Below are 17,820 nucleotides of genomic sequence, written 5' to 3'. Positions count from 1 at the left end.
TTTGCCGCCAAAACAGCTCCGACCCGTCGAATCATTGACTCCACAAGACCTCTGAAGGTGGTAGCAGATCTTTCAAGTCCTGTAAATTGCGAGATTGGGCCTGCATGACTTGGACTTGCATTTCCAGCATAAGCCCACAGATGCTCGATCTCATTGAGATCTGGGGAATTTGTCATATTGAACGCTAACAAAGAGAGTCTTCTTTTTTTACTTTATATCTATATTGAACTCATTTTCCTTAAACCATTCCTTATCAATTTTTGCAGTGTGACAGGGCACATTATCCTGCTGAAAAAGGCCACTATCATCAGAGCATACGGTTGCCCTAAAGGGGTGTACCTAGCGTGCAACAATGTTTAGGTAGGTGGTACACGTCCATGGTACATCCATATGTGTACCAAGACCCAAGGTTTCCCAGCAGAACATTGCCCAGAGCAACACACTGCATCCGCCAGCTTGCCTTCTTCCCATAGTGCATAGTACCATCTATTATCCAGGCAAACAAGGCACAAGCACCCAGCCATCCACATGATATAAACGAAAAAGTGGTTCATCAGACCAGGCCATCCTCTTCCACTGCTCAATGGTCCAGTCCTGACGCTCACATGCCTATTGTAGGCACTTTCAGCAGTTGACAGGAGTCAGGATGGGCACTCTTAGCGGTCTGCGGCTACGCGCCAAGCTGAAATGCACTGTGTTTTCCGACACCTTTCTACCATGGCCAGCATTAACTTTTTCATCAATTTGTGCTACAGTAGCACAGTGGGATCAGACCAGAGAGGCTAGCCTTTGCTCCCTACATGCATCAATGAGCCTTGGGTGCCCACGAACCTGTTGCTGGTTCATCAACTTTTGCACCATTTTGATAGGTTGTAACCACAACATACCATGAATACCGCAGAAGACCAGTGGTTTTAATGTTATGGCTGATTGGTTTTTAATTACTGATTACTGCTGTTGGAATGTGACCATACCAAATGTGACAACAGGGCTTAAATGCCAAGATTCACAATAATGCATTACCAAATCTAGCACATTTCAGTGGTACTAGGGAGGCAAAAGAGCTGTATGGAGAGACAGCTCTACAGACAGGTTTATATGAAATACCAGCAGTCAGAATGCCAACAGCGGAATCCTGACAGATCCCCGTAGGTATTTTAACCCTAACCCTCCCCCTAGTGTCCAACCCTAATGCTCACGTTGGGCATCTGTCAGAATTGTGAGCGTCAGGATCCTGACTACATCATCTACAGACATATTACAGGAAAATCTGTGGCTTGCAGTGCTTGCAAACAACACTTGCTCAGTTGCATCACTGGCTAGGCAAGTATAAACTAACCTATTTCAGAATTGACATTTTCATGCAATACAGAGCAGCAACAGATTCTTTAATATATGGAAAAGCATTAGGATGTTTATTTATATACTTTTTTTAAAGGTATAAAAGTAGCTTGTGTACAACTATGAATGTTTTCAATATCAGGGAAAAAGATAAAGCTGTATATCATCAATTAGCTTGGTTTCATTTACTCAAATACTAGAACATGAGACCTAGATTATTGTAATACATTTCTAGTGAAGTCTAGGGCCTGAAGCTTCCCGAGTCATCAGTCATCTCCATAAACCCCGGTATACCTTGCATTCAGTCTCTGCCTGTTTGCGCTTTGCTTCAGTCAGCTGCGTTTGTAGAGTCTTGTTCTGGGATGACAGACTGTGCACCTTTGATTGTAAGCTGCTGATCTCCTTTTCTGCCCTGCGCAGATGGTTGCTGTTTATCTGGTTCTGCCATGATAACAAGACAAAAGTGGAAATATGAGGTGTTAAGGTGCAGCTGTTTGGCGTGACTGCAGCAAAGATGTATGAAGACATATCTGTACTGGACATGTAGTCATTAGCTAAAGTCAAGCGAAAGAATCTTCTTACAAGTGGGCACCTTTAGCTGACTCAATGTCACATTTACCACAAAGATATTACAGACTGTAACTAGTGACACCAGCTGACACGCAACAAGCAAATAACAAATTACAACACATAAAGACCACAAAGATGCAAACACTTCTAAAGATAACCAAAAAACAAATATCATGTAATTCCCCTAACAACCACCCCTTATGAGGAAAATAGCCTAAAGTACATACTTTGACAAAAAAAAATAACACAGGAAGGAAGCACACAGTCAATTGCTAGAATGAAAACACAGTGTTTAGTCTTGAACTGAGAGATTTATGCCCAAAAAAACCCCACAACTCCACAGGAGATCAGAAATAATGTAGTAATGGCACTCACCACTATAAGAGACAAATTATGGACAATGTACTTCTGAAGTAGAAGTACCCATCTACCACTGTTACAAATGACTGGTTGCTCCACCTCCTTAATCTGTTCCCAACGTGTGCACTTGAACCCTATATATTGCTTTACATGTGTAGTCCCTGCCCTTATTTAAAAAATAAAAACAAATCTGTGTTCGCTTCATTTACATATAGTTGCAGAAACACAGACCAAAATATTATTCAAATGTTTCGTCTTGCACAAACTCTTTTGTGCAACTAATTGCAATTACAAGAAGTAGTCAGCTGATCATATACAGAGGACAGAAATTATTATTGCATAGAAGGAAGGAGGTGGTTGTAGATCTGTGACATTTTACATTAGACCTATCAAAGCACATTACCAAGTAAATCCTCTTTCTACAAACTAACCTCTCAGGGTCAACACTCTATTTCTAGGCACTGATTAATGTTGATGCTGCGCTTGCTTTTGGGAATTAGGAACACTAACATACACTAATAGTATAGCCTAGATTTTGCACTGGGTCTTGTCACTATATTCTTATAGCCAGTAATACATGTAAATTGCTTGAGACTTTTGCAGAAAGCACTGAAGCGGATGTTAGGGTGACTCATGCTGAGTAGTCCTCTCCTTATCAGGGCTGAATGGAAGCATTCTATCCAGGTTTATTGAAGAATGGATGGACTGAGCCCTCCTGTGCAATACTAAGGAATGTAAAGAGTGGGACCCGAGACGCCACAGCGCTTTACGTCCAAGAGGTGGCGAGATTGTCACAAAGATGGAAGGATGCTCAGCAGAGCTTATAGTGAAACACACACAAACCTGTGTGTCCATTTCCAACATCCGCTGTTTCATCTCTCGCAAATCTGCTTGTCTTTCTGCTTCTCTTAGCCGAACACTCATCAGCTCATCCTGCAGTTCATTGACTGTATTTTTCTTTGGCGGGTCTTTCCACCGACCAGCAGTGCGCGCCAAGTGTCTCTGGAATTAGAATGATAAGAAACAAGCATTTTATGGACTTGAATAGCCTGCAAGTACATGGGGCAAAGTAGTATTTAGAAATAGTCCTAGATACAAAGGAAACAAGGAGCATACCAGACAAAACATACTAGCCATTATTCCCAGCAACGCTCTCTTACCCCTATTTGCGCATTTTCCTTTCTCCCACAGTCTGTCAGCCCTCTCTTCCCCATTTCCCCCCCGATCTGTTTGTTCCCCTCGTCACAATCTCACTGTCTCCCTCTCGTCTCTCCTCCCACTTTTTATGCTGACCACTTCTTTTCTCACTCTTGCCTAGTAGAAGGGCATTCTTCTTTAGTATCTTTTTTATTCTCTCCATTTTAATCTATGTGTTGCCTAAGAATATATTTTTTGTATTCTTTTTCCCCCATCGCATTTGTCAGTCTCACAGCTGTACGTCACTGGCTTATATATTTTCTTGACAAAGCTTCTGGTGACATCTACTGGTTGACATGAATCTTGCGCTTGTTGATCAGTAGTCATTAGACAAGTGTGTATTTTGTAGAGAAGAAGCCACAAAAGGTGCTTTTTTGGTCTTTTTTTTTTTTTTTTTTAATTTTTTTTATCCTCAGAAATAACAAGAACCAATATAGTGAGGACACAAGACCAGCATACAGTAATCTAAGGATTACCACTTAGCACTCAGATACATATAGAAATAAAGAAATGTAAAGAGGTCAATAAATGTAGCAAAAAAAAAACCCCCAAAATAAAAAAATAAGATTTTACTTACCGATAATTCTATTTCTCGTAGTCCGTAGTGGATGCTGGGGACTCCGTCAGGACCATGGGGAATAGCGGCTCCGCAGGAGACAGGGCACAAAAGTAAAAGCTTTAGGATCAGGTGGTGTGCACTGGCTCCTCCCCCTATGACCCTCCTCCAAGCCTCAGTTAGGATACTGTGCCCGGACGAGCGTACACAATAAGGAAGGATTTTGAATCCCGGGTAAGACTCATACCAGCCACACCAATCACACTGTACAACCTGTGATCTGAACCCAGTTAACAGCATGATAACAGCGGAGCCTCTGAAAAGATGGCTCACAACAATAATAACCCGATTTTTGTAACAATAACTATGTACAAGTATTGCAGACAATCCGCACTTGGGATGGGCGCCCAGCATCCACTACGGACTACGAGAAATAGATTTATCGGTAAGTAAAATCTTATTTTCTCTGACGTCCTAGTGGATGCTGGGGACTCCGTCAGGACCATGGGGATTATACCAAAGCTCCCAAACGGGCGGGAGAGTGCGGATGACTCTGCAGCACCGAATGAGAGAACTCCAGGTCCTCTTTAGCCAGGGTATCAAATTTGTAGAATTTTACAAACGTGTTCTCCCCCGACCACGTAGCTGCTCGGCAGAGTTGTAATGCCGAGACCCCTCGGCAGCCGCCCAGGATGAGCCCACCTTCCTTGTGGAATGGGCCTTGACAGATTTAGGCTGTGGCAGGCCTGCCACAGAATGTGCAAGTTGAAATGTGCTACAAATCCAACAAGCAATCGTCTGCTTAGAAGCAAGAGCACCCAGTTTGTTGGGTGCATACAGGATAACAGCGAGTCAGTTTTCCTGACTCCAGCCGTCCTGGAAACCTATATTTTCAGGGCCCTGACAACATCTAGCAACTTGGAGTCCTCCAAGTCCCTAGTAGCCGCAGGTACCACAATAAGCTGGTTCAGGTGAAACGCTGACACCACCTTAGGAAGAAACTGGGGACGAGTCCGCAGCTCTGCCCTGTCCGAATGGACAATCAGATATGGCTTTTGTGAGACAAAGCCGCCAATTCTGACACTCGCCTGGCCGAGGCCAGGGCCAACAGCATGGTCACTTTTCATGTGAGATATTTCAAATCCACAGATTTGAGCGGTTTAAAATGTGATTTGAGGAATCCCAGAACTACGTTGAGATCCCACAGTGCCACTGGAGGCACAAAAAGGGGGTTGTATATGCAATACTCCCTTGACAAACTTCTGGACTTCAGGAACTGAAGCCAATTCTTTCTGGAAGAAAATTGACAGGGCCGAAATTTGAACCTTAATGGACCCCAATTTGAGGCCCATAGACACTCCTGTTTGCAGGAAATGCAGGAATCGACCGAGTTGAAATTTCTTCGTGGGGCCTTCCTGGCCTCACACCACGCAACATATTTTCGCCACATGTGGTGATAATGTTTTGCGGTCACCTCCTTCCTGGCTTTGACCAGGGTAGGAATGACCTCTTCCGGAATGCCTTTTTCCCTTAGGATCTGGCGTTCCACCGCCATGCCGTCAAACGCAGCCGCGGTAAGTCTTGGAACAGACCTGGTACTTGCTGAAGCAAGTCCCTTCTTAGCGGCAGAGGCCATGAGTCCTCTGTGAGCATTTCTTGAAGTTCCGGGTGCCACGTCCTTCTTGGCCAATCCGGAGCCACGAGTATAGTTCTTACTCCTCTACGTCTTATAATTCTCAGTACATTGGTTATGAGAAGCAGAGGAGGGAACACATACCCCGACTGGTACACCCACGGTGTTACCAGAACGTCCACAGATATTGCTTGAGGGTCTCTTGACCTGGCGCAATACCTGTCCAGTTTTTTGTTCAGGCGGGACGCCATCATGTCCACCTTTGGTCTTTCCCAACGGTTCACAATCATGTGGAGTACTTCCCGATGAAGTCCCCACTCTCCCGGGTGGAGGTCGTGCCTGCTGAGGAAGTCTGCTTCCCAGTTGTCCACTCCCGGAATGAACACTGCTGACAGTGCTATCACATGATTTTTCGCCCAGCGAAGAATCCTTGCAGTTTCTGCCATTGCCCTCCTGCTTCTTGTGCCGCCCTGTCTGTTTACGTGGGCGACTGCCGTGATGTTGTCCCACTGGATCAATACCGGCTGACCTTGAAGCAGAGGTCTTGCTAAGCTTAGAACATTGTAAATTGCCCTTAGCTCCAGTATATTTATGTGGAGAGAAGTCTCCAGACTTGATCACACTCCCTGGAAATTTTTTCCCTGTGTGACTGCTCCCCAGCCTCTCAGGCTGGCATCCGTGGTCACCAGGACCCAGTCCTGAATGCCGAATCTGCGGCCCTTTAGTAGATGAGCACTCTGCAGCCACCGAAGAAGAAACACCCTTGTCCTATGGAGACAGGGTTATCCGCTGATGCATCTGAAGATGCGATCCGGACCATTTTTCCAGCAGATCCCACTGAAAAGTTCTTGCGTGAAATCTACCGAATGGAATCGCTTCGTAAGAAGCCACCATTTTTCCCAGGACCCTTGTGCAATGATGCACTGACACTTTTCCTGGTTTTAGGAGGTTCCTGACTAGCTCGGATAACTCCCTGGCTTTCTTCTCCGGGAGAAACACCTTTTTCTGGACTGTGTCCAGAATCATCCCTAGGAACAGCAGACGTGTCGTCGGAAACAGCTGCGGTTTTGGAATATTTAGAATCCACCCGTGCTGTCGTAGAACTACTTGAGATCGTGCTACTCCGACCTCCAACTGTTCTCTGGACCTTGCCCCTATCAGGAGATCGTCCATTATCTTTGAAGAAGAATCATCATTTCGGCCATTACCTTGGTAAGGACCCGGGGTGCCGTGGACAATCCAACCGGCAGCGTCTGAAACTGATAGTGACAGTTCTGTACCACGAACCTGAGGTACCCTTGGTGAGAAGGGCAAATTGGGACATGGAGGTAAGCATCCCTGATGTCCCAGGACACCATATAGTCCCCTTCTTCCTGGTTCGCTATCACTGCTCTGAGTGACTCCATCTTGATTTGAACCTTTGTATGTAAGTGTTCAACTATTTCAGATTTAGAATAGGTCTCACCGAGCCGTCTGGCTTCAGTACCACAATATAGTGTGGAATAATACCCCTTTCCTTGTTGTAGGAGGGGTACTTTGATTATCACCTGCTGGGAATACAGCTTGTGAATTGTTTCCACTACTGCCTCCCTGTCGGTGGGAGACGTTGGTAAAGCAGACTTCAGGAACCTGCGAGGGGGAGACGTCTCGAATTTCCAATCTGTACCCCCTGGGATACTACTTGTAGGATCCAGGGGTCCACTTGCGAGTGAGCCCACTGCGTGCTGAAACTCTTGAGACGACCCCCCCCCACCGCACCCGAGTCCGCTTGTACGGCCCCAGCGTCATGCTGAGGACTTGGCAGAAGCGGTGGAGGGCTTCTGTTTCTGGGAATGGGCTGCCTGCTGCAGTCTTCTTCCCTTTCCTCTATCCCATGGCAGATATGACTGGCCTTTTGCCCGCTTGCCCTTATGGGGACGAAAGGACTGAGGCTGAAAAGACGTTGTCTTTTTCTCCTTTATACGGCAATACTTCCATGTGCCGTTTGGAATCTGCATCACCTGACCACTGTCGTGTCCATAAACAACTTCTGGCAGATATGGACATCGCACTTACTCTTGATGCCAGAGTGCAAATATCCCTCTGTGCATCTCGCATATATAGAAATGCATCCTTTAAATGCTCTATAGTCAATACAATACTGTCCCTGTCAAGGGTATCAATATTTTCAGTCAGGGAATCCGACCAAGCCACCCCAGCGCTGCACATCCAGGCTGAGGCGATCGCTGGTCGCAGTATAACACCAGTATGTGTGTATATACTTTTTAGGATATTTTCCAGCCTCCTATCAGCTGGCTCCTTGAGGGCGGCCCTATCTGGAGACGGTACCGCCACTTGTTTTGATAAGCGTGTGAGCGCCTTATCCACCCTAAGGGGTGTTTCCCAACGCGCCCTAACTTCTGGCGGGAAAGGGTATACCGCCAATAATTTTCTATCGGGGGAAACCCACGCATCATCACACACTTCATTTAATTTATCCGATTCAGGAAAAACTACAGGTAGTTTTTTCACACTCCACATAATACCCTTTTTTGTGGTACTTGTAGTATCAGAAATATGTAACACCTCCTTCATTGCCCTTAACAAGTAACGTGTGGCCCTAAAGGAAAATACGTTTGTTTCTTCACCGTCGACACTGGAGTCAGTGTCCGTGTCTGTGTCTGTGTCGACCGACTGAGGTAAAAGGACGTTTTAACGCCCCTGACGGTGTTTGAGACGCCTGGACAGGTACTAATTGGTTTGCCGGCCGTCTCATGTCGTCAACCGACCTTGCAGCGTGTTGACATTATCACGTAATTCCTTAAATAAGCCATCCATTCCGGTGTCGACTCCCTAGAGAGTGACATCACCATTACAGGCAATTGCTCCGCCTCCTCACCAACATCGTCCTCATACATGTCGACACACACGTACCGACACACAGCACACACACAGGGAATGCTCTGATAGAGGACAGGACCCCACTAGCCCTTTGGGGAGACAGAGGGAGAGTTTGCCAGCACACACCAAAAACGCTATAATTATACAGGGACAACCTTTATATAAGTGTTTTTCCCTTATAGCATTTTAATATATATAGTCATATCGCCAAATAAGTGCCCCCCCTCTCTGTTTTAACCCTGTTTCTGTAGTGCAGTGCAGGGGAGAGCCTGGGAGCCTTCCCACCAGCATTTCTGTGAGGGAAAATGGCGCTGTGTGCTGAGGAGAATAGGCCCCGCCCCCTTTTCGGCGGGCTTCTTCTCCCGTTTTTCTGAGACCTGGCAGGGGTTAAATACATCCATATAGCCCCCAGGGGCTATATGTGATGTATTTTTAGCCAGAATAAGGTACTATCATTGCTGCCCAGGGCGCCCCCCCCAGCGCCCTGCACCCTCAGTGACCGCTGCTATGAAGTGTGCTGACAACAATGGCGCACAGCTGCAGTGCTGTGCGCTACCTTATGAAGACTGAAAAGTCTTCTGCCGCCGGTTTCTGGACCTCTTCACTTTTCGGCATCTGCAAGGGCGTCGGCGGCGCGGCTCCGGGACGAACCCCAGGGTGAGACCTGTGTTCCGACTCCCTCTGGAGCTAATGGTGTCCAGTAGCCTAAGAAGCCAATCCATCCTGCACGCAGGTGAGTTCACTTCTCTCCCCTAAGTCCCTCGATGCAGTGAGCCTGTTGCCAGCAGGACTCACTGAAAATAAAAAACCTTACAAAACTTTTACTCTAAGCAGCTCTTTAGGAGAGCCACCTAGATTGCACCCTTCTCGGCCGGGCACAAAAATCTAACTGAGGCTTGGAGGAGGGTCATAGGGGGAGGAGCCAGTGCACACCACCTGATCCTAAAGCTTTTACTTTTGTGCCCTGTCTCCTGCGGAGCCGCTATTCCCCATGGTCCTGACGGAGTCCCCAGCATCCACTTAGGACGTCAGAGAAACATTATAACTGTAAACACAGCATAAATTAAAGCAAATGGTTCAGTGGTATCAGGCCCAGGGCAACCACACAGCGGCATCTTACATAATATCTATAATTTATGTATACTATATCCTGTTCATTATAGTAGTGAAGTGGGGACCCAAAGGCGCCATTCAGGCCCACACAACACTATACCAGGAGACGAGTGGGTATCAAAGGAACGAATATAAACTCAGCTCTAGAAAAAGGATAAGTACAATATGACTATACCCCTGCACCTAACCAAGATAGTTTGATGTCAACTTTCCAAATTGGGCAGATGTATACCAAACGAAACGTGTGTACACTAACCTTTATCTCCGAAACATGAACAACCAATTGACAACCACTCCCCAAATGCCCCCATCCTATACGACTATACCCCCCAAACTCACAGCATATCTGGATCTCCAAACATCCCCCCCCAACTACACTACAACAATGAAAACAATTCTTGTGAACCCTAAAAGCTATAGCGTATCCAGCCAAAGATCTAAAAGGCCACAAAGAGACTCCCATCAATAACAAACCAAGTAGCCTAACCAAATATAAAGCCCAAACAACCTATGAGCAAGCAGAAACACTTAAAAAAATAAACAAAAAAAACCCCACACAGATCAAACCCTAGAGACAATTAAATACTAACAGATGAGAACACGTACAGGATATGACAGTGCAAAGCAATCAGAATTTAAAGGAGGAATAAGAATTAAATATTATGAAGACAGGCTAACAATATCAAACATGAGTAAGAACTAAGGAGCACTGAAGGTGAAGGGAGGATCATCATAATACAGGGGGCACACTTCAAGCCAGGCTGAAATCTCCAGATAATTTAGAGTATTCGCAATGGATATCCTCAGGTCTCCCAATGAAAGAGGCCATGAAAAGATATGGCAGGCCTGTCCAACAGCAAATGGAGGAGGAGGAGTCTTTAAACAAGACAATTTTCAATGGCAGCAAATATTTTTAGATACAGCAACCCCAGAAATCCTAATGAGGTCACGTGACCAGTGACAGTATTAGCAGAGTGTCTTACCTCCTTGCAAGTTCCACTGCACGTGTGAGATCTCTCATACATCGCAAGATTTCGTGAGCAGCCTGAAAGCCCCACAGAGAGCGCCCTGCCGCACAGTAATCTTAACCTGCAATTGTTGCATATCTTGACAAAGTAAAGATAATTCAGCATGCAGTCCCACCACCTAAGCCACGACCCTATGTCCAGTAAAGATAATGGCTTGAAGAAACCGTTGCATGGTGCCCGCAGAAGATACAACCACAGCAGGAGGGAACCGTAACAGTTAAGTATCTGCAACCAAAAAAAGTCTAAAGGAAAACACTGAACAGGAGATCACGGGAGAGCAGTACAGTCACATCATGAAAGAACTGAAACAGTAGGAAGCATCAGCCACCTGCTATAAGTCCAGAGGGTACACCTGTGCAATAGGAAGTTCCACATAGAAGCCCTGAACAGGAGATTATCACCAGTAGAACATGGAGCCTCAGGTACCGGCAGCAAGAGAGGGACAATTTGAGTGCATGAGGACTGCACGTAACCCGACAACAACAGACCCTCCACCACACCCCCACAAGTTTACCAATCAGGCACAGGGGGTGGCCAAATGCCGAACAGGGTCTTTCCTCCCTAAATACTGCAATCCCACTGAAGGAGCACTCATCATCACCTTTATGGCAGGAACTCAGCAGCAGCCAGGGAGGCGCTTCCAAGATAGCCGCCAGCAGGGGAACAGAGTGAAGACTCCAACACAAACACCACCACAGGAGCAGCAGCAAGGCTAACACTGCTGAGCGGGACCTTTTGCAGCAGAAATACCCGTGGGCAACACCGGTGAAGGTAAAGGAGGAGATGAGCTGCTCAAACAGCCAAGACGCCAGCAATGGCGGACCCATGCAAGGAAAACAAGCATAGGAGATGGTGCCAGAATTGGAGGAGCCAGAACCACACAGCTGGACACTCCAGGACCTCCAAAGAGACATCTCAGCCAGATGAGATAGAGCTGGAAACCTCAGCGGGCAACAGGATTAATATACAGGCGCTTTAGGCTGGAGAGTGCAGAGACCAGTGCCCTATTCCATGCCTGTCCAGGCCACAGCCACCCACTTATTTCTTAACATCTGAATGATTTCCTGTTGCCATACAACAGTATGAAGATGGTGAAATTGTTAGAGGTTTGCAGAGGACGTAGATAAAGGACATTTTTCTATACGTTATCTGCTTTTATACATTCTGAGGTTCTAGAGTTATATAGCGCACTGGCACATATTACCTCTTCTTACATCTCCCCCATGTATGTTTATGACGCTGGTTGATGCTATTCTGTTGACGCCTGTATGTTGACTTGTGACCAATTTACACACCTGCCAGTGATCCTCCAAGTCCCTTATTTGTTGCTTCTGTTCTTTCATGGCTGTTAAGGCTTCTGCTTCCCTAATTTTCACTGCAATAAGCTCATCTTGTAGTCTAGCAAGGTTATTTTCATCCGGAAATGAATGATTTCTCTGCGCAAAACAAAAACAAAGCAATTAAAGACTGTGGGGTATATTCAATTGAGGTTGAAAAAACTGTCGTCTGACGAAAAGACGTCAGTTTTCGACTTTTTTTGGTCGAATCCAGATTCGCCATATTCAATATTTAGCAATTTTTTTCCACAAGTCGATAAATTTGACTTGTGGAAAAGCACGTGGATAGCTGCCGATCCACGTGTTAATGTCGAAAACGGGGCCAAATCTGACAGGTTTTGGCCCCCTTTTCGACCATCTCAGTTCGACATCAAAATGATGTCGAACTGAGATGCGGACCCGGAGGAGGCGGGGGGAAGCCGGATGCAGACGGGGGGGGGGGGGGGGGGAGACAGCCAGCGGCAGCCAGAGGAGGTCAGCGCTAGAGTAGCGCTGCAGCTGAATGTCACTCACCCGCCCGACCTCACGGCAGCTTCCACCCGGCTCCAGCACGCTGCTGGAGCCGGGTGGAAGCTGCCGTGAGGTTGGGCGGCTGAGTGACATCCTGCTGCAGCGCAACTCCGTAACGCTGATCCCCTGCTGCCGTCTGTCACCCCGCGGCTCGCCCCCCCTCTCCTCCTCTGGGTCCCATCTAAATTCGACTTGAAAAAGTCGAATTTTAGATGGGACTGAATAGGGGTTGTCGGATCCATTCCGACAAATACATGTCGGAATGGATCCAACTTTAATTGAATATACCCCTGTATGTTAATGATTCAAAGTGAATAGACCCATGCTGCTAAATTATTCTTAGGTCAGTAGACACATGCATTGATAAGTGTCCTACAGAGTCTAGGATACAGAGGGATAGCCCTACATAGACTATGTTGGAACGTAAAGTAAAAATATCTTTCCTTATCTTTGGTTAACAATATCCCATTAAGATTCTTTTTTTCACAATATTTATACAGTGCTCTACAAAGAATATTTAGCCATTCACATCAGTTACTGCTTCAGTACAGATTACACTCTAAATTATCTACCAAGTTGCTGGTGATTCAGCGACAGATTTAAAGTGGTAGTTTTTAAAAGGCAAACCCAGGATGCATTTAAAAAAAATTGTCTCATTGAGTCAACTAATTATCTACCCACTGGAAGCCAATTAACCTACCTCTTACAAAAGTGTGCAAAACTCAAGCAGACCTAAGCCAAAACACATAGGGGTCTGGTTGGAACCCAAGTGCTTTAAGGGAGCAATGTCAACAACCGTACCACTAGTTAAAAATAAGAATTTACTTACCGATAATTCTATTTCTCGGAGTCCGTAGTGGATGCTGGGGTTCCTGAAAGGACCATGGGGAATAGCGGCTCCGCAGGAGACAGGGCACAAAAGTAAAGCTTTCCGATCAGGTGGTGTGCACTGGCTCCTCCCCCTATGACCCTCCTCCAAGCCAGTTAGGTACTGTGCCCGGACGAGCGTACACAATAAGGGAGGAATTTTGAATCCCGGGTAAGACTCATACCAGCCACACCAATCACACCGTACAACTTGTGATCTAAACCCAGTTAACAGTATGATAACAGCGGAGCCTCTGAAAAGATGGCTCACAACAATAATAACCCGATTTTTGTAACTATGTACAAGTATTGCAGATAATCCGCACTTGGGATGGGCGCCCAGCATCCACTACGGACTCCGAGAAATAGAATTATCGGTAAGTAAATTCTTATTTTCTCTATCGTCCTAGTGGATGCTGGGGTTCCTGAAAGGACCATGGGGATTATACCAAAGCTCCCAAACGGGCGGGAGAGTGCGGATGACTCTGCAGCACCGAATGAGAGAACTCCAGGTCCTCCTTAGCCAGGGTATCAAATTTGTAGAATTTAGCAAACGTGTTTGCCCCTGACCAAGTAGCTGCTCGGCAAAGTTGTAAAGCCGAGACCCCTCGGGCAGCCGCCCAAGATGAGCCCACCTTCCTTGTGGAATGGGCATTTACATATTTTGGCTGTGGCAGGCCTGCCACAGAATGTGCAAGCTGAATTGTATTACACATCCAACTAGCAATAGTCTGCTTAGAAGCAAGAGCACCCAGTTTGTTGGGTGCATACAGGATAACAGCAAGTCAGTTTTCCTGACTCCAGCCATCCTGGAACATATTTTCAGGGCCCTGACAACATCTAGCAACTTGGAGTCCTCCAAGTCCCTAGTAGGTGCAAGGCACCACAATAAGCTGGTTCAGGTGAAACACTGACACCACCTTAGGGAGAGAACTGGGGACGAGTCCGCAGCTCTGCCCTGTCCGAATGGACAAACAGATATGGGCTTTTTTGAGAAAAAAAACACCAATTTGACACTCGCCTGGTCCAGGCCAGGGCCAAGAGCATGGTCACTTTTCATGTGAGATGCTTCAAATCCACAGATTTGACTGGTTTTAAACCAATGTGATTTGAGGAATCCCAGAACTACGTTGAGATCCCACAGTGCCACTGGAGGCACAAAAGGGGGTTGTATATGCAATACTCCCTTGACAAACTTCTGGACTTCAGGAACTGAAGCCAATTCTTTCTGGAAGAAAATCGACAGGGCCGAAATTTGAACCTTAATGGACCCCAATTTGAGGCCCATAGACACTCCTGTTTGCAGGAAATGCAGGAAACGACCGAGTTGAAATTTCTTTGTGGGGCCTTCCTGGCCTCACACCGCGCAACATATTTTCGCCACATGTGGTGATAATGTTGTGCGGTCACCTCCTTTCTGGCTTTGACCAGGGTAGGAATGACCTCTTCCGGAATGCCTTTTTCCCTTAGGATCCGGCTTTCCACCGCCATGCCGACAAACGCAGCTGCGGTAAGTCTTGGAACAGACATGGTACTTGCTGAAGCAAGTCCCTTCTTAGCGGCAGAGGCCATAAGACCTCTGTAAGCATCTCTTGAAGTTCCGGGTACCAAGTCCTTCTTGGCCAATCCGGAGCCATGAGTATAGTTCTTACTCCTCTACGTCTTATAATTCTCAGCACCTTAGGTATGAGAAGCAGAGGAGGGAACACATACACCGACTGGTACACCCACGGTGTTACCAGAACGTCCACAGCTATTGCCTGAGGGTCTCTTGACCTGGCGCAATACCTGTCCCGTTTTTTGTTCAGACGGGACGCCATCATGTCCACCTTTGGTATTTCCCAACGGTTTACAATCATGTGGAAAAAAACTTCCCGATGAAGTTTCCACTCTCCCGGGTGGAGGTCGTGCCTGCTGAGGAAGTCTGCTTCCCAGTTTCCATTCCCGGGATGAAACACTGCTGACAGTGCTATCACATGATTTTCCGCCCAGCGAAAAGTCCTTGCAGTTTTTGCCATTGCCCTCCTGCTTCTTGTGTCGCCCTGTCTGTTTACGTGGGCGACTGCCGTGATGTTTTTCCCACTGGATCAATACCGGCTGACCTTGAAGCAGAGGTCTTGCAAAGCTTAGAGCATTATAAATTTACCCTTAGCTCCAGTATATTTATGTGGAGAAAAGTCTCCAGACTTGATCACACTCCCTGGAAATTTTTTCCTTGTGTGACTGCTCCCCAGCCTCTCGGGCTGGGCTCCGTGGTCACCAGCATCCAATCCTGAATGCCGAATCTGCGGCCCTCTAGAAGATGAGCACTCTATAACCACCACAGGAGAGACACCCTTGTCCTTGGATATAGGGTTATCCGCTGATGCATCTGAAGATGCGATCCGGACCATTTGTCCAGCAGATCCCACTGAAAAGTTCTTGCGTGAAATCTGCCGAATGGAATTGCTTCGTAGGAAGCCACCATTTTTACCAGGATCCTTGTGCAATGATGCACTGTTTTTAGGAGGTTCCTGACTAGCTCGGATAACTCCCTGGCTTTCTCTTCCGGGAGAAACACCTTTTTCTGGACTGTGTCCAGAATCATCCCTAGGCACAGCAGACGTGTCGTCGGGATCAGCTGCGATTTTGGAATATTTAGAATCCACCCGTGCTGTTGTAGCAGTATCCGAGATAGTGCTACTCCGACCTCCAACTGTTCCCTGGACTATGCCCTTATCAGGAGATCGTCCAAGTAAGGGATAATTAAGACGCCTTTTCTTCGAAGAAGAATCATTATTTCGGCCATTACCTTGGTAAAAACCCGGGGTGCCGTGGACAATCCAAACGGCAGCGTCTGAAACTGATAGTGACAGTTCTGCACCACGAACCTGAGGTACCCTTAGTGAGAAGGGCAAATTTGGGACATAGAGGTAAGCATCCCTGATGTCCCGGGACACTATATAGTCCCCTTCTTCCTGGTTCGTTATCACTGCTCTGAGTGACTCCATCTTGATTTGAACCTTTGTAAGTGTTCAAAAAAAATTTTTTAGAATAAGTCTCACCTAGCCTTCTGGCTTCAGTACCACAATATAGTGTGGAATAATACCCCTTTTCTTGTAGTAGGAGGGGTAATTTAATTATCACCTGCTGGAATACAGCTTGTGAATTTTTTCCCATACTGCCTCCTTGTCGGAGGGAGACCTTGGTAAAACAGACTTCAGGAGCCTGCGAAGGGGAAACGTCTCGACATTCCAATCTGTACCCCTGGGATACTACTTGTAGGATCCAGGGGTCCTGTACGGTCTCAGCGCCATGCTGAGAACTTGTCAGAAGCGGTGGAACGCTTCTGTTCCTGGGAATGGGCTGCCTGCTGCAGTCTTCTTCCCTTTCCTCTATCCCTGGGCAGATATGATCTTATAGGGACGAAAGGACTGAGGCTGAAAAGACGGTGTCTTTTTCTGCAGAGATGTGACTTAGGGTAAAAACGGCGGATTTTCCAGCAGTTGCCGTGGCCACCAGGTCCGATGGACCGACCCCAAATAACTCCTCTTCCTTTATACGGCAATACACCTTTGTGCCGTTTGGAATCTGCATCACCTGACCACTGTCGTGTCCATAACATCTTCTGGCAGATATGGACATCGCATTTACTCTTGATGCCAGAGTGCAAATATCCCTCTGTGCATCTCGCATATATAGAAATGCATCCTTTAAATGCTCTATAGTCAATAAAATACTGTCCCTGTCAAGGGTATCAATATTTTTAGTCAGGGAATCCGACCAAGCCACCCAGCTCTGCACATCCAGGCTGAGGCGATCGCTGGTCGCAGTATAACACCAGTATGTGTGTATATACTTTTTATGATATTTTCCAGCCTCCTGTCAGCTGGTCCTTGAGGACGGCCCTATCTATAGACGGTACCGCCACTTGTTTTTATAAGCGTGTGAGCGCCTTATCCACCCTAAGGGGTGTTTCCCAACGCGCCCTAACTTCTGGCGGGAAAGGGTATACCGCCCATAATTTTCTATCGGGGGGAACCCACGCATCACACACTTTATTTAATTTATCTGATTCAGGAAAAACTACGGTAGTTTTTTCACATCCCACATAATACCCTCTTTTGTGGTACTTGTAGTATCAGAAATATGTAACACCTCCTTCATTGCCTTTAACGTGTGGCCCTAATAAGGAATACGTTTGTTTATTCACCGTCGACACTGGATTCAGTGTCCCTGTCTGTGTCTGTGTCGACCGACTAAAGTAAACGGGCGTTTTAAAAACCCCTGACGGTGTTTTTGAGACGTCTGGACCGGTACTAATTGTTTGTCGGCCGTCTCATGTCGTCAACCGACCTTGCAGCGTGTTGACATTATCACGTAATTTCCTAAATAAGCCATCCATTCCGGTGTCGACTCCCTAGAGAGTGACATCACCATTACAGGCAA

The 17,820-nt window shown here is 46.6% G+C and overlaps 1 protein-coding gene across 5 annotated transcripts in view; it reads right to left on the bottom strand.

The window, feature by feature from the left end:
* The window catches only part of EVI5 (ecotropic viral integration site 5), a 452,905-nt gene that overhangs the window by 141,086 nt on the left and 293,999 nt on the right, over nt 1-17,820 (bottom strand). For all 5 annotated transcript variants that reach the window (XM_063939881.1, XM_063939882.1, XM_063939884.1 and 2 more), the window contains 3 exons: nt 11,974-12,114; nt 3,115-3,273; nt 1,636-1,782 (listed from right to left, as the gene is read on the bottom strand). In XM_063939881.1, coding sequence (XP_063795951.1) covers nt 1,636-1,782; nt 3,115-3,273; nt 11,974-12,114 — 447 coding nt within the window. The remainder of the gene's footprint in view (nt 1-1,635; nt 1,783-3,114; nt 3,274-11,973; nt 12,115-17,820) is intronic.

The sequence above is a fragment of the Pseudophryne corroboree genome, chromosome 9 (genome assembly GCF_028390025.1).
Source record: "Pseudophryne corroboree isolate aPseCor3 chromosome 9, aPseCor3.hap2, whole genome shotgun sequence".
Lineage (NCBI taxonomy): Eukaryota > Metazoa > Chordata > Amphibia > Anura > Myobatrachidae > Pseudophryne > Pseudophryne corroboree.
Note: the sequence above shows the minus strand (reverse complement) of the source record. Positions and strands in the feature narration are given on the sequence as shown.